We start from the raw sequence: 15513 nt of genomic DNA on the forward strand, positions 1-15513 counted from the left end.
AATAGCCAGATGACGAAATTCTATTTTTTTTTTCAACAAATGTAAAAAGTATCTATCTTGTAAAACATGATCAAACCAAACTACTTAATAAGAATAAAGTCAAAGCCTTACTCTTAGAACATCTTAAGCCATGCATGTATTATGTTTAATATGTAGGAATAAGGCATGTTAATGGCATTCTCAAAAATATTAAAACGATTTTTAAGAAAGTGATTGTTGATGTTGGACTTCGTCCTCCATCCACACGTTATCGTTCATGTTCAAATTGGAAGTGGTCCGAACCCATGAGATTAATCGACTGAAACCATGTGGTGGATGTTACTCCCATTTACCCGAGATCCCGAAGAATGATCAAATTGACCGAGTTGACTTTGATAAAGGTCAGCTCTATCAAAATTCGCGAGTTCACCATAACGAAGGTCAGTTCGCTCAGCAACCGTTTCCCTGAAAACCCAGACAAAGCGCATCATCCACATTACGAATCTTTCGACTGTTCATCCTTGACCGAGTCAGAGCAGACACATGGCCCCCAGGAGGACGTAACTTGGATCCGACGTACGACGTGGCCCTATAAGACCAGAGCTTGCCAAACCGCCTCCTACAACTATAAATACAAGATTATGGAGCATATTCATGTACTACGTTTTATCAATATTATTGTCATTTTCAACTTGTGTTATTGAGCCATTGTCTTTTAGCATACAATCTTTTGTTCATCATTTCGAATATTCAATAAGAAGTCCCAGAGTCACTTTTCGTCCATTTGTTTCCTTGCGTATTTTAATCCGTTATTTTGGAATTGAGTTTAATCTCGTTACGAAATTATGAGGGCCATCTCTATAAATCTTAATCGACCCATCTTCATCACGAATAGTCGAGACTGCTTTAAAGTGATTTTTCACGTCAACATTAAGTATCTAATTTTTATTTTACATTTTTAATTTATTATAATGATAAATCTACAAGAGTTATTCTAAAAAAAAATACTCACTTTTCTCTTGATTGTAGAATTGTTGTTCGCCTCTCAAAACTTCTCGAGCTTCGATGATAACTCCAGCTAGGGAAGAGTCTTTTATCCTAGGGGTGGGGGATGGGAAGAAAAAAAAATTGCTCCGAATGTGGATGTGGGATTCATAACGACGATCTGCAACGAGAAGCATGCCTCGACGGCAATGGAGTTTTGTAAAGTGCTATTGGGTGGTGCTCCGAGCGGAGGCCAATTGTTGTCGGGACTCATAGGTGGGTATGACCTAGCGCCAAAAGTCGTGGCAACGTTCATTTATGTGCATTGGATCTTGTTGTGCATCAATATCACACTCGGCCATTTATTATTGTTTGTTTAGCACAAGCTTGTATTTCATTTTCCTACCATTTTGAGCTTTGGTGTTATAGTTTGACATTAGATGGGGTATTTGACTTCCAGTGTCCCGATAAGGGCAAATGGTTTGAGGATTTTTTACATGATGTACGACCTTTTGTTTGGTTAGTCGCCCTGCGGATGTTTAGTTTTCCTTTTCCACGAGTGTAACTCGAAAAATCGTTAATAAGGGTACATTGTTGTATTTCGTTAAGTTGACACACTATTGATATCTACTCGATTCTAGTGATAAAGACGGCGTGATAATTGTACATTTGAAATTATAAAATTTTGAATGATTTTACTCGTTTTTTTTATAAGATTTTTTTTTACTATTTAAATTTAAAAAAACAAGTATACTTAATAAGCTATAGTGAAAAATGATTATCATGGTATTATAATTACCTTAGGACATGTTGATGTTTAACTGATATATTTTTCTTTATGAAATATTTAACTGATATTAATCGTTTTACTATACAGATACAGATTACCGAAATCTTTTTTTTTTTCCTTATGTTTAAAACAAAAAAAATCATATATGTCCTTTTTTGCTATTACGGGTGGGAAAAAATCTCGAGGCGAGAAAAAAAGGAGATCTCTCTCGAAAGCTAGTAATATAAATAAAATAATCCTTTTGACCTCCTCAAAGGCTGAAACCAAACTTTATCATCATTTGTATCTCAAATGGGCTTGCATTTGCGCAGTTTTAGAGGCTCTCCAATCTCTCCATCCAAAGCCATAATCTCCAATTCCAACAAAACTCCACTCTCTCTCCACACTCCTCTAATTTCCCTTCCCACCTTTCCCTCCAAAACCCTTTTCATCAGAGCTTCTTCTTCTTCCCCCAAACACATCGCCATCGCAGACTCGGTGGTCTCTTCTGGTTTTTTTGGGTTTCTTCAGCAGAGCAAACGAGGTTTCCGAGGCGGGTCTGCCGTGGCCATGGCTGTCGTTCCTGGGTCGGGACAGAAGTCGGAGGATGAATGGCGAGCCATTCTCTCTCCCGAGCAGTTTCGGATTCTGAGGCAAAAAGGCACAGAGTAAGCTTCTCTCTTTTCAACGTTTGTTCCGTTTATGGGGTTAGGGATTTCTTTTTCTTTCGGAAAGAGATTTCTTTCATGAGTTTTGGCGCCAAAGATTGAAGCTTTCGCCGTTTTCCTTGGGTGGATTTGAGTAAAAATTGAAACTTAACGCAAATAATTTTAAGATAAAAATTCCAATTTTTATATTTATATGGATTATTTATTACTGGATTTGAGGTGTGAAAAATTGAAACTTGAGTCAATTTGTGCATTTATATGGGATTTAGAATTTCAGTTGAGGAGTGTTGTTGGATAAAGTTGGGCTCCAAGGATTGAAGATTGTGTTCCGAAGAGAGTTTTTGGGTAATAGTATGCAAGGCTCAACAAAAATTAGTTCTTGGGGTTAATATCTTCAGTATAGGAATCAGTCTGGCGCTTCAGTTACAAACTTTGGCAAAATCAGAGATTAGTGGATTCTTAAGTGTCAAAGTTTAAGTCTTCTTGAGTTTGCTCGATGCGACGGAAAAATTAAGTTGATATTAGTTTTGAGGATTTCCATTGAGCGGAAAGCACGGCTAAGTTTCAATATGAAATTTAGAAAAAAGATTAACGAATATGATTGGTTGTTTTGGATAGTCTATGTCTCCCTTTTGGTTTAGCAACCTTGAATTTGTTGGCGGAATCTCATCAAGTTAATGAATGAGCGGTGCCATGTCCGTATGACTATCGGTGCGATAATGTCTTCCTTCAGAAGCGAATTCGAACCTTTGTTGGAGATTCCACAATTGTTTCAGATTATGGTTCGATTCAAGTCATGTTGTTCAAACATCATTACCAAAGTTTTTTGCGCTCGCTCTTTCAAGAGCGAGGGTCACAAAACGGGGATTCATTAAGAAGATTCAAGCTCTCTTCATCGATGGTCCTATATAAAGAACAAAAGTGCACTAGAATATTGAAATATCAAAGTGAATTAATTTTTTCCATTTTGAAGGGGGAAAAAAAAAATTCCCGTCTTACGTGGAGGTTAAGAGCCATCAATTATCAAAATAAATAAATAAAAAATCTTAGCTGGGATGGGACTAATTAGAAATCGATTATGTAGATACAAAAAAGAAAAAGAAAAAACCAAAAAAGTTGTGTTGACCTAGATCCTCATAATGTTGTGTTGTTTTACATAGATACCCGGGCACCGGCGAGTACAACAAATTCTCGGAGGAGGGAGTGTACAACTGCGCTGGATGTGGGACCCCACTCTACAAATCCACCACCAAGTTCGACTCCGGCTGTGGCTGGCCCGCTTTCTTCGACGGTCTCCCCGGCGCTATCAACCGCCACGTAATCCTTTTTTTTTTTTGTTCTTTTGACCGTTTTACCCTTTGCCGTAGCCCTAAAAAATTCTCGTGTTGTTATCAAATTGGTCAGGCCGACCCGGACGGAAGGAGGATCGAGATCACGTGCGCGGCATGCGGCGGCCATCTCGGGCACGTCTTCAAAGGCGAGGGCTTTCCGACTCCCACTGACGAGCGGCACTGCGTCAACAGCGTTTCCCTCAAGTTTGTTTCCCCGAACTCCGACTCTTCTCTATAAATAATCGTCATTGTTGTCGAGTTTGTTTTTACATTGCTCATAATGTATGTTGGTTCTCTTGAATGAATGAATGTATGTTTGTTTGGTTGTTTGTACATGGATTATTTTCCTTGAATAAAATAAATATCGTTTTGAAGAATTTGTTGCAACTGGCCAATTTGCAAACTTTTTTTAAGATTTTAGCCAAAATTTCATTTTATTAGGAAAATAGTCCACCAGACCCCGTTGTAAATTTTTAATTTAGTTTTGAGTTAATTATTTTACTACGGGTTGGGTGAGAGATTTTCTTAATAAAATGAAATTTTGGTTTTTTTATAAAAAGAATGTGGATCATTGGATTACTGACCTAAATGTCCCTATAGTTTTTGAGCCATAATTACTTCCATGTCCTAGTTATGTTTTTTTAGGGTATATAGAATATTGTAGAATCGCACACGAGAGTGTCTTTCATAATGCATGGAAGAACGAGAGTAAAGATGGTGTCAAGGTCGAACGTTTAGATTGAAAGCTGATTTTGTTGAGGTCGAGATTCTGCAATGCTTGGCCATCTCGAGATGGAAACTCCAACGTTAGGAGATCTGTGAAGTGTTACCACAAAACCAACTTGCTTTGAGTCTATATCGGCTCTGCTTTGACCAGAATTCATTCCTTCACGTAAAACGGCTGTGAAGAAATTTATGGTACAGAGCGAAAACTACTGTTCCGATACCCCGATACGGTAGCGATTTAGAATGGACGAATGAATTTGTTCCGTTCCAAATGTCCCGGCTTAAATGAAGCCAACCGTACTACCATTTCTCGAAACAACTACGGTTTTAGGGCACGGAATCTTCCAGCTTTGCCCTTGAACTCCTCGCTGCCCGCCCATTTACATGTTAGTACAATTGTACTCTTCTTATTGGTAAATGCAGTACCAAAATAGTACAAGTTTTCCCTACCCAACCAAGAACAAGAGAAAGAAGAATGCTAGTTTTTATTCTAAATGACGACAGAAATTAAGAAAATCTTGGAAAGAAATGAACATGTTTGTTATCCTTGAAGATAAATCCGGATTGGCTTGTTTAGAATATTCCTCCAAGTTGACTGCTCAACACAAATAATCTCAATTTTAATTGACGTGATAATAATGATACGTATTTTTCAAATTCATTAGATAATATATGATACGACTTTAAGACAGCCACAAAAAGAAAAGGGATTGCCACGTAAGCAAAACGTGAGTCTCTAATTCGTTTGACAGAAGGGGAAAAAAAAAAAAAATCAAATCCAGTCGTGTTTTCGAAACAAGAAAAAAACGAACCATTTTCATTGGCACAAGCCAAACGTCTCTGCACGAAAACCACAACGCTCTCTCTCTCTCTCTCTCTCTCTCTAAAGTTGCGAACTTGCAGGGCTTAAACGTGTACAATTCCAGTCCTCGAAGAAGCGAAAGCAAAATACATATGTTTGGATAACGAAGAGCAAAAAGAGAATGATATTCAGATGGAGTGTTCTTGTTCCTTGACTCGCTTTAGCATTATGTTCGACTCCACTACAACGCATTTCCACAGCTCCTTTCAGGTAAAAAAAGGAAAAAGCCCACACTTCTACTAATTCTCCACGCTCGCTCTTTTTTTAAACTGTCGTTGCCATTTAGTATTTTCTTCACCCCGAAGCTTGCAATTCAACTTTTTCAGTGGATATTATCTTTTATTAGGCCCCTCAAAGATTCCGTTTTTTTTAGTAAGGATTCCAAGTCTACTTCTTTTTGCAGGGTTGTCGAGTGACGAAGCAATACAGCCGTTTTTTCGCAAACCCTCGTGATAATGATAACATACCATCACGGTCCCTCGGATATTCTTCTAGCCAGAGAACCCGTCTTTTATCGCAACCCATCGGTTGTTTCGGGAGAGCCCGCGTCTCGAAATGGTTCTCCGACCGTAATCCTTTACCGAGCCCGTTGGTCTCCTTGCCCGGTCTTCGGGGAAAAAGAAGATTTATGGTCAACGCGGCAATCGACGTGGGAACCGGCGTCGATGTGATCAACGATCTTGGATTGGACACGCTCACTCTCCTAGCTGTCACCGTCATCGTCGTCCCCGCTTTCAAGTTCATCAGAGCTAGTCCTGTGAGAATTCAGATTTAGCTTTCTCATCACTCTTTTTTTAGTTGTGTTTCTTAGGGTACTATTTTTTTTTTCTTTTTTCTTTTTGCAGATACTTGGTTTCTTCTTCGCTGGGGTTGTACTTAATCAATTTGGGCTGATCAGAAACCTGACCGATGTTAAAATTCTATCTGAGTGGGGGATACTATTCTTGGTAAGTGATTCTATTTATGGTGTTATAAAGTTCTAGCTCATAGTTGCAAATGAGAGTCATGATGAATTATAGAACAATAACTATATATGAGTAATGTTACTGGAACTATTCAATCTGTGATATTTCAATGGGAATAGATCGTGTGCGTTCTTCTTTTTAAGGCAATTCAGACTCTTATTTATCTTTGTGTTTTTTTCAGCTATTCGAGATGGGTTTGGAGCTTTCATTCGCACGTCTAAAAGCTCTTGCGAAATTCGCCTTTGGCTTGGGGTTGACTCAGGTATGGTGCTGAAAATAAATCAAGAAAAAAGGACCGACTTGCTTGTGACTAAATCGTATTATCTTCGACGGTTCTATAAAATATGGTTTTCTAAGAGTAAAGTCTCGAGAGTTCCTTACAAGTTTCTCTGATTTTTGTCATTTTTTTCCCTTTCTCTAGCTTAAATCTAGGAGTGCATCGAGTATTTAGACACTTATTGTTTTCTTTTTCTTTGCTTGAAGGTCGTATTGTCTACACTTGCTTTCACGGCGTTTGAACTTCCTCCGAATGGAGCTATTGGAACAAAGATTCTCGAGTTTCTTTTTCATTCCAGGCCAGATTTAGTAAGACCTATTAGCTCTCCGCCGCTGCTTTGAATTTTATTTTTATTTTTTTTCCCGGGGTATGAAATCCAATCGATATTCTATCATATGGAAATTTATTATATTTTTCTCGTGGCAGGTCAACATAAGAAGCATCGACGAGGCTGTCGTTATCGGCGCCGCTCTGTCCTTGTCATCTTCAGCTTTTGTTCTACAGGTACTCTTGACTTCTATATAGAAAGAAGAAGATAAGGATTGATCAATTTTTCGCCTTTAAAGCCATATGAAGTGTTTCCTTTTTTTAATTAGTTGTATTTTACAGTTTCTCGTTTATCTTTGTTTTTATCTTTTTTTATTTATTTATTTATCAATTTTATTATTTTTTATGCATCAGTTGATAGAGTTGAGTGTGTCTTAAGTAATCTTCATTGAACTTATATAGCAGTGTCTATAGTTACTTGCAGAGAAAGGCGAGCTTGCAACAAGATTCGGCTCGGCAACTCTGGGAATACTTCTCTTTCAGGTTTCTGCTTCAGACTCTACTTTCTCGGTTTCTTCATTTCAGGGGCGGGAATTTTTTTTTTTCAATTAATAATGTATTTTTCTATGCTTTACACAATTGCATAAAATATAAGTAATACGTTGTCATTAACATTTTGGGTATTTTCAGGACATAGCAGTTGTCCCTCTGTTGGTGATTCTTCCGGTGCTCGAGAGTCAGGTACGTTTGCGCTGGTGACCCTTGAACTTTTCAGTAGTTTCACTTTGGCCCCTAAGCAATTTTTTTGCCCTTCATCTCCCACACTTTTGAGATTTGGTATCTGTAGCCCTCCTTTTAATCCGTTCGTATTTTGAACCTGTTTCATTACCATTTTATTTACATGAGTCATTTTTTGTAAATTTATTTTTAAATATTGTTTAAACACATTTTTTGTGTACCTTCTTTTTTTTTTTTTTTTTTTTTTTTTTTCTTCCTGTGCAGAATCTGGGATTGGAAAGTGTGTGGCCAATGCTTGCTCAACAGAGTTTAGTGGCTTTGGGTGGATTGGGTCTGCTTTCTCTCGGCGGAAAGCTCCTTCTTAGGCGAGTTTTTGAGGTGTGCCAGTTAATAAAAAATCGAAAAATTTCCCTGCATTTCATTTTTCCTCTCGCTGCAAAAAAAAAAAAAAAAAAAGACGAAATGAAACGCTTAATTTTTTTTTCTTCTTGTTTTTGTTTTTTTGTTTCAGGTTGTCGCAGAAGCAAGAAGCTCCGAGGCTTTTGTTGCTCTTTGCTTATTAACTGTTGCCGGGACGTCACTTCTGACGCAGAAGTTGGGGTTCAGTGACACGGTTAGAAATCTCATGTCATCCATAGAAAACGAGTTAATTCAAATTATCCTTCTTTTATGAGTGGTTTTTTTTTTCTTCATTCAAATTTCTTATACAGCTTGGTGCGTTTTTAGCCGGAGCAATATTGGCCGAAACAAATTTTCGAACTCAGATCGAAGCCGACATAAGACCGTTCAGAGGCTTGCTCCTCGGACTATTCTTCGTAACCACCGGAACTTCCATCGACATGCAGGTAATAAAAGCAGAACCAATATATCTATTTATTGATATGTTTTTATTAATTATTCTTTTTTTTTTTCTTTTTCTTTTGCAGGTTCTTTTTCGAGAGTGGCCTAACGTGCTTTCCCTCCTGGCAGGCTTGATCGTGATCAAGACTCTGATCATAACCGCGATCGGTCCGCGGGTCGGTCTATCTCTACAAGAGAGTGTAAGAATTGGGTTGCTTCTATCTCAAGGAGGTGAATTCGGATTCGTAGTTTTTTCACTCGCCAACAGGTGGGTGGTGAAAAATTAAAAAACTACACTGCATAATTATTCCTTCTGAACCGAAGTAATATATTTATTTTTTGTCCGAATTAGGCTTGGTGTACTTCCACTTGAGCTCAACAAGCTGTTAATCATCGTCGTCGTGTTGTCAATGGCATTAACGCCCGCTCTCAATGAAGCTGGAAGAAAGGCTGCTGAAATTGTTGATAAGAACTTCTCAGACGATGTATGTTTCCGAATTTTTTATTTCTAGTATTTTTATCGGATTTTCGAATTTTTTATTTACGGATTTTTTTTAGCTACAGTGCCCTTTTAAACACTTATACAAGTAAAAACAAATTCATGTGTAGCTTTTATCAAGAAATCTGTAGATTATGATATTTCCGAAAATCCATTGCAGGACATTCCTGAAACCGCAAACTTCGACGCTACGGAACCTATAGTTATCCTCGGATTCGGGCAAATGGGTCAGGTAGGTACACTTGTGTTATCAATTTGTTTTTCCCAGCCAAGACTTAGAATTTAAAAAGAATAATAACAAATAGCTCATATTGGCAGGTCTTAGCGAATTTCTTATCCACTCCATTGGTCGCGGGAATGGACAGTAACTCAGCAGAGGGATCTCCGTACGTAGCTTTTGATCTCGATCCTTCTGTTGTGAAGGTCAGAAAAACAATTATCAACTTTCTTCTAGTCTCGAAAATAGCTTTTTGACAACAACGCTCAAATTATGACTAGAGTTTCGTTTGTTGGAGAACCAGCCAAATTTACTATAAAATGCGAAACCTCCTCGGCTCTTTTGCTAAAACGTTTGTATAATGCGGCTATATTTTCCTTTTTAGTAGAAAAATACCAGGTTTTCTAGCTAATCAATTTAGTTTCAATTTTCAAATGACTACTTTGTACAAGTTTTTGGAAAGTAATCATACTAAAAAAAACGTAACCTGTGTAAAAACGTCTGTTTCTTATTGTTCATTCTATCGTACATAGTAGTGACGTTGAGCTCTACAGGCATCTAGTAAACTTGGTTTTCCGATTCTTTACGGGGACGGATCACGTCCAACGGTGTTGCAATCCGCCGGAATCTCTTGCCCGAAAGCCGTGATGGTTATGTACAGCGGCAAAAGCAGGGCGCTCGAAGCTGTTCAAAGGCTCCGTGTCGCTTTTCCCGCCGTACTCTCTCTCTCTCTCTCATAGAGACTTTTCTTTCTTGAATGGTAATATTGGAGTCTGACAGTGAAAAATTTCGACGTTTTGTAGATTCCGATATATGCAAGAGCGCAGGACCTCAGGCACCTTTTGGATCTGAAGAAAGCCGGAGCCACGGATGCCATTCTTGAAAACGCCGAGGTACTTGATAAGATGCTTCGAAAGGCTAAAATATATTTTTTTACAAACTATTAGTTCATAGGGTCCAAATATAAATTAACTAGTTTTTATTTATTTGTATATAATTAACAAAGTACTTCTGTTTGAAAATACTTATTAAAGGCATTGAATTTCATATTAAAAAAACCTTAGAAAGTGACTAAAACGCTACGGAATCACTATTTTGCTTGAAAATTTTTGTCTACGGACAAAACATCATTCGCATAATAGGTCATGGACTATTTGCACTGAAAAGCCTATAGACAGAAAAAAGTCCCTAATGTTTACGATGGTCATGGTTTTTGTTTCGCAGACAAGTTTGCAGTTGGGTTCTAAGCTTCTGAAAGGCCTCGGCGTGATGTCTGACGATGTGAGCTTCCTCAGCCAGCTCGTCCGTGACTCCATGGAGCTTCAGGCTCAGGACACACTCGACCGAAGCGACAACAAAGAAGCCGAGATCATGAAGCCATTACAGGTATCACTACTACTTTCAATTCAGCTCAATTTCTCTTCTTCACTTTTCTTTTCTTTTCGGTCCTCATAAAGAATATTATATTTGTACGACAAAAAAAGGTGAGAGTTTCCGATTTCAACGGTGCTCCTCGAGTTTCCACTTCGTCGGAGGACAATTCGGGTCTCGACGGGAAAGCGGAGCTTAGACAGTCATCGTCGCTGAGCTCAGAGGACGACGGCGTTTTATATTGTGCTCTCGACAAGACAAACGGTCTCCAAATCGCGTCCGATGAGAAAACTGCGACAGAAGAGCCATCGGTCGTGAGCATAAAGAACGCCGATGAACAATGAAAAAGTATTTTTTTGCGGAGTTTTATTAATGTATAATGGGCATATGAATTGTGTACAAAGCCATTATTGAGAAAGTAGAGGGAAACGAAAAATCTCAGGTTAGTTTGGTTCAGTTCGGTTTATTTAAAATTAACCGAACATTTCCTGGGTCAATTTAAAAACACGTCATGTTGTTCCTTCACCGTCGTCATATAGCCTCCATTTTTTTATGTCCACATTTTTTAAGCCATCCTGATGTGGCTGTATCTGATTGGATGTATACAGTGCAATAATTAAGAGGGCAAGCTTTTCTATATTTTATTACAAGCAAAATACTTGCGAGTTGCTACGGCTTAATTGATGTATTTTTATAATCATTTATAAGATAATTTTGTACGGACAATAACAAATGACAGTAAATTTAAAAGTTATAAATGATATTTTCATCATTATACTGTAAAATAAATATTGATTATGTACTTTACTTTATATATATAATAATAATAATTTTTTATACAGATTTTATAAGCAATCTGAATTGTCTGAATATCATTAGTATTTTATGTAATTTATAATATTTTATGAGCTAATTTTGTATGGACAATAAAAAATGATATAAATGTAAATTAAAACACAAAAAATTGGCTGCTTAAGCCACGGAATGTGTAACAATTTAAAATTGGCCAACCTTTCGTTAATATGCTGTAAATAGCCATATTGCTTACGTGACAGCTTATTAATTTAATTAGGTTTACACTTTTGCCCTTATTTAACTCGTAGAAACCGAATAGGGAAGTTTTCAAATTTGAAATTTGAAATTTCATGCAGATTTTGAAAATTAATAGCCCATTTATTGTTATGTTTTTGGAAGTTTCTAGCGTTGACTTTAGGTAATTAGTATCTATTTTCGTGGTTAAACTCTGTAAATATATTCTTCATTTATTGATATTATTTTGTCTTCCATATATTCATAATTTCCAGAATTTTCGTGCTCAAAATATTTCCAGAATTTTTTTTTCAGTTCAAATATATTGTAAATAAGCTTCTTATTTACAATGAATATACTGTAAATATGCTTTGTATTTACAATGAATATACTGTAAATATGCTTCTTATTTACACGAATATACCTGTAAATATGTTTTCTATGAACAGCAACAAAAAAAAAAAAAACTGTTCTTCTTATTTAATCATATGTCTGTCTCTTCCTACGCGGACCTCGGAGGTCACCGGCAGCGATGGTGACTTGACCGCCATCAAAATGGCGGCGTGAATCTCCAAAATCGGCTTGATGCTCAAACATGACCGTCCTCCAATTGTCGATTATCCTTTCGGCGCCAGAGAAGAAGATCGTCACTGCTTAGAACGCACGGCCTCAACGAGATCGCGGCAAAGATCGGATAGTCGATGGACTCGGGCTGGAGACTTCTTCAAGACTCCACGCCTTGGATCCCCTCCGGCCGGCGGGCCTCCAAGTCGCCACGCTCCTCCGCCGCCGTGCCCTAGGTCGCCGCGAAATCCCGACCTAGAACCTAGGTCACGCCCTAGGTTGTCGCGCGCCTCATCCTCGCTCGCTCGCGGCTTGGATCTTGGATCGGCTCGTGGTCGCTCAACAACGCTCGTGGACGCTCGGATCTGCGCTTCCCAGCCATCGCCGGTCGCGATATCCTTCGCGCGCGCTCTCCGACGGTCCGACGCGACTCGATCTCCGCCATCGTCGATCGGTCGCGGCTTCCCTCGCGTGCGTCGCCAGCCACTCCAGCTTGACCCGGTCGAGGATCCATCTCAGGCGCGGCTCGAGCACCAGCCTCCATCTGCGATGGACTCGTCTTCGAGGTCTGCAGAAATCGCTCCAACAGATTCGTGAGAGGATATTATCGTTTGGGGTTCTTCTTCTTTTTTTTTTTTATGGAAATTAATGTGGGCGGTTGTGTGTGAACGCATCTACACGGTTTTAATTACTTCCTAGATTTTTGCGAGCATTAATAACAAAATATTTGAGCTGATTAATAACGAAACTGGGCGGGAAAAAGAAAAGGGTAGTCTAGTCAAACTTTGGTTGTTAATAAATCATCCGGGCTATTTACCACTTATTTACAGAACGTTGGCTAAAAATAAATTGGCTATTTTCAGGAGGCTACTTAGCTTAATTACCCATTAAAAAATTGCAAAGAATATCTTCGTCATTACACTATAAAATGAATAGATAATTATTTCTAAGTGAATAGTAAATTTTAACTCTCTCTTATATATATATATATATATAATATATATATGGCGCGCGGGGTGTAACAATGTTAAGGAACTTATTTGACATTTTCTTCATTTTTGTTTTTAAGAAATAATTAAGGAGATAATAAGCAATATATATAATAAACAATAATGCAACAACCACAATAATATTGAGCTATCAATTTTCTTATGTAACACATATCAACACCTCCGCGCGGAGTATGCGTTCAACTCAAGAAGACTTTGCGCGTTACGCGTAACGCTCGAGTCTGCCACCGTGCGCCAAGTCTTGCATGCTACGTGGCCCGCGTTCTTCGACGATCAAGATTGGAAATCAATGATTTTTAAATCGTATCGAGCCGTCGGATTAGTTTTAATGATCCATATCATCACTCCGAAAATAATGAAGAACCTATGCAAACGACCTAGAGTCTCATAGAACACATCTTAGTCTTTTTTATGAGTTTGTTTAGGAATGTAGGGTTCATCAATATAATTGAAAATATTGCTAAATGGATTTGGTGTAGAAAAAGTCTCTTGTTACCGTTGTATACGACGTTGTTCGGTACTTTCTAATAATATTTCAGTTTGTTTTATTCTTCTATATAGCTCTTTCAGTTAGTGGTTTAGCATGATGCATTTTATTTTATGATTGGTTGCCAAATATTTAAATGTTATATGTAATGTGTGTTTATTTTATAAAAAAAATATATATTATTTTGTATTTATTAAATGGTCACATAATTATTTTAAATATATATTATATGCATACAATTATATAGCATGGTTGACTAAAAAAGATACAAGTTAAATATATATATAGATTATAATGTAATACATAGAATATGAATTTTTAACGTTAAAATTTGAGTGTTGAGTTGGAGATAAAATACTGTTTGAAGAGATATAAATTGTATTTTAAAGTGCAAAAAATAACATTTATAGAGTTTTAGATTAGAAGTGCTCTTAAAATTTAACCGCGACTAAGTTCACACGGGGCTAAATTATTTTGAAACATATATTTAAGTGGTATCAAATGCTTCTTTTTTAAAACACATATACTATATAGTCGCGACCATATCATTGCGTGGCTAAAGTTATATAGTGTTGTCAAACTACGGATAACCCTTCAACAAAGTTAAACCTAACTACAAATTCATCGAGATAATATGATACCCGAATTATAAAAGTTCTTTTGTTCCTAAAATTTCAAATATACACCAAGCCGGAGAAAGCAATGGGGATATAATACACAAAGTCAATAATGAATTAGGTGCGTATGATACATAAATTTGAAGTCGATGTATTATTTTATTTTATTTGCATCAAAGTCTATGAGTCAGTTGATCGGTCGATTTTCATAATTGTATATTGCTATACACTTTATAGTTACATAAACAACATGCGCAGCTATTGGTAGTACGAGGTGAGGTTGACCTAGTCGTTGACCACCTCATACACCATGTCTTGTACCGCAACAACATTTTATTTTTTTAAAGCACGTAATTTGTGTAGGGATGTAATCCCTTGAGTCGTTTCATAAATATCATACAATTCAGAAATAAATAAAAAATTATAAAATTAATTACATCTATCTAATTGTTAATTTCTACCTCTCCCACTTCATTCAACAAGAGAAGATATATTAAAAAGAAAAAAATTTGTTTATGACAATAGAAAAATAACAATATTTGGAAAGTGAATGGAATGTTGATCCCTTACATCTCACATGAAAACACACCGAGTTTCAATTTATGGAATAAAAAGAAAGAAATCACACTACCAAAAAAAGAAAAGAAAAAAAGAATAAGAAGAAGAAGATATTTAAACATATATGGTAAACCATACGTAAGATTAATAAAGAAAGTCATACGAACATTCATATTATTATTACTATTTTCTTTTTCAAATTAACGAGTCGAACGACTAGTTTCGATAGTTTCAAACATGTCTTCCAATTCATAAGATCGGATTCTCAAGTCCCTTCTCTCTGCAACACCACCATTGTTGTCACCAACGGCTTGAACGTTTTCCGTGAAATCTTTCTGTATCTCTCGCAACTCGTCTCTTACACCATAAGTTTCTTCGATTTTTTGAATCATCGAAGAGTTGTTAAATCGGTCGAAAACGGGTTGGACGACAGACGATTCAACCCCATTAGACATTTTTGGCAGAGAAGAAGAATTTGGTATTTTTTATGATGTTTGATTGTGATGAGACATGTACAAGGGTATGTGCTTACTATTTATATAAGCATTTTTTCCCTTGAAATTTATAGTCAATGCTATAGCACAAGGAAATTCAGAGGTAAAACTAAAGAAGCTTCATATATATATATATATATATATATACATACATATATATATATTAGTTTTCGTCACACTTCAGAATTTTTATTAGCGTAAACGAATTCTGTAGAGTGTAATGTAAAACTGAATAAAGTCACATACCCAGTGAAGTCAACA

General features: G+C 37.0%; 2 protein-coding genes across 2 annotated transcripts; both read left to right on the forward strand.

The window, feature by feature from the left end:
- Nucleotides 1–2001: 2001 nt before the first annotated feature.
- Nucleotides 2002–4064, forward strand: LOC149387214 (peptide methionine sulfoxide reductase B5-like). Its single transcript, XM_089622820.1, has 3 exons — nucleotides 2002–2400; nucleotides 3561–3717; nucleotides 3805–4064. Exons 1-3 carry the CDS (start codon nucleotides 2045–2047, stop codon nucleotides 3967–3969), a joined length of 678 nt encoding a protein of 225 aa, XP_089478946.1. The 5' UTR covers nucleotides 2002–2044; the 3' UTR covers nucleotides 3970–4064.
- A 1163-nt stretch (nucleotides 4065–5227) lies between these two features.
- KEA3 (K+ efflux antiporter 3) lies at nucleotides 5228–11149 on the forward strand. Its single transcript, XM_089622822.1, has 19 exons — nucleotides 5228–5529; nucleotides 5723–6076; nucleotides 6165–6266; nucleotides 6466–6546; nucleotides 6768–6869; nucleotides 6988–7065; nucleotides 7303–7371; nucleotides 7519–7569; nucleotides 7831–7944; nucleotides 8078–8179; nucleotides 8277–8411; nucleotides 8493–8674; nucleotides 8759–8891; nucleotides 9066–9137; nucleotides 9224–9328; nucleotides 9677–9838; nucleotides 9926–10015; nucleotides 10347–10508; nucleotides 10607–11149. Exons 1-19 carry the CDS (start codon nucleotides 5452–5454, stop codon nucleotides 10835–10837), a joined length of 2403 nt encoding a protein of 800 aa, XP_089478948.1. The 5' UTR covers nucleotides 5228–5451; the 3' UTR covers nucleotides 10838–11149.
- Nucleotides 11150–15513: the final 4364 nt, after the last annotated feature.

The sequence above is a fragment of the Urtica dioica genome, chromosome 8 (assembly GCF_054948205.1).
Source record: "Urtica dioica subsp. dioica isolate 48M chromosome 8, U.dioica_male_clone48M_v1_H2, whole genome shotgun sequence".
Lineage (NCBI taxonomy): Eukaryota > Viridiplantae > Streptophyta > Magnoliopsida > Rosales > Urticaceae > Urtica > Urtica dioica.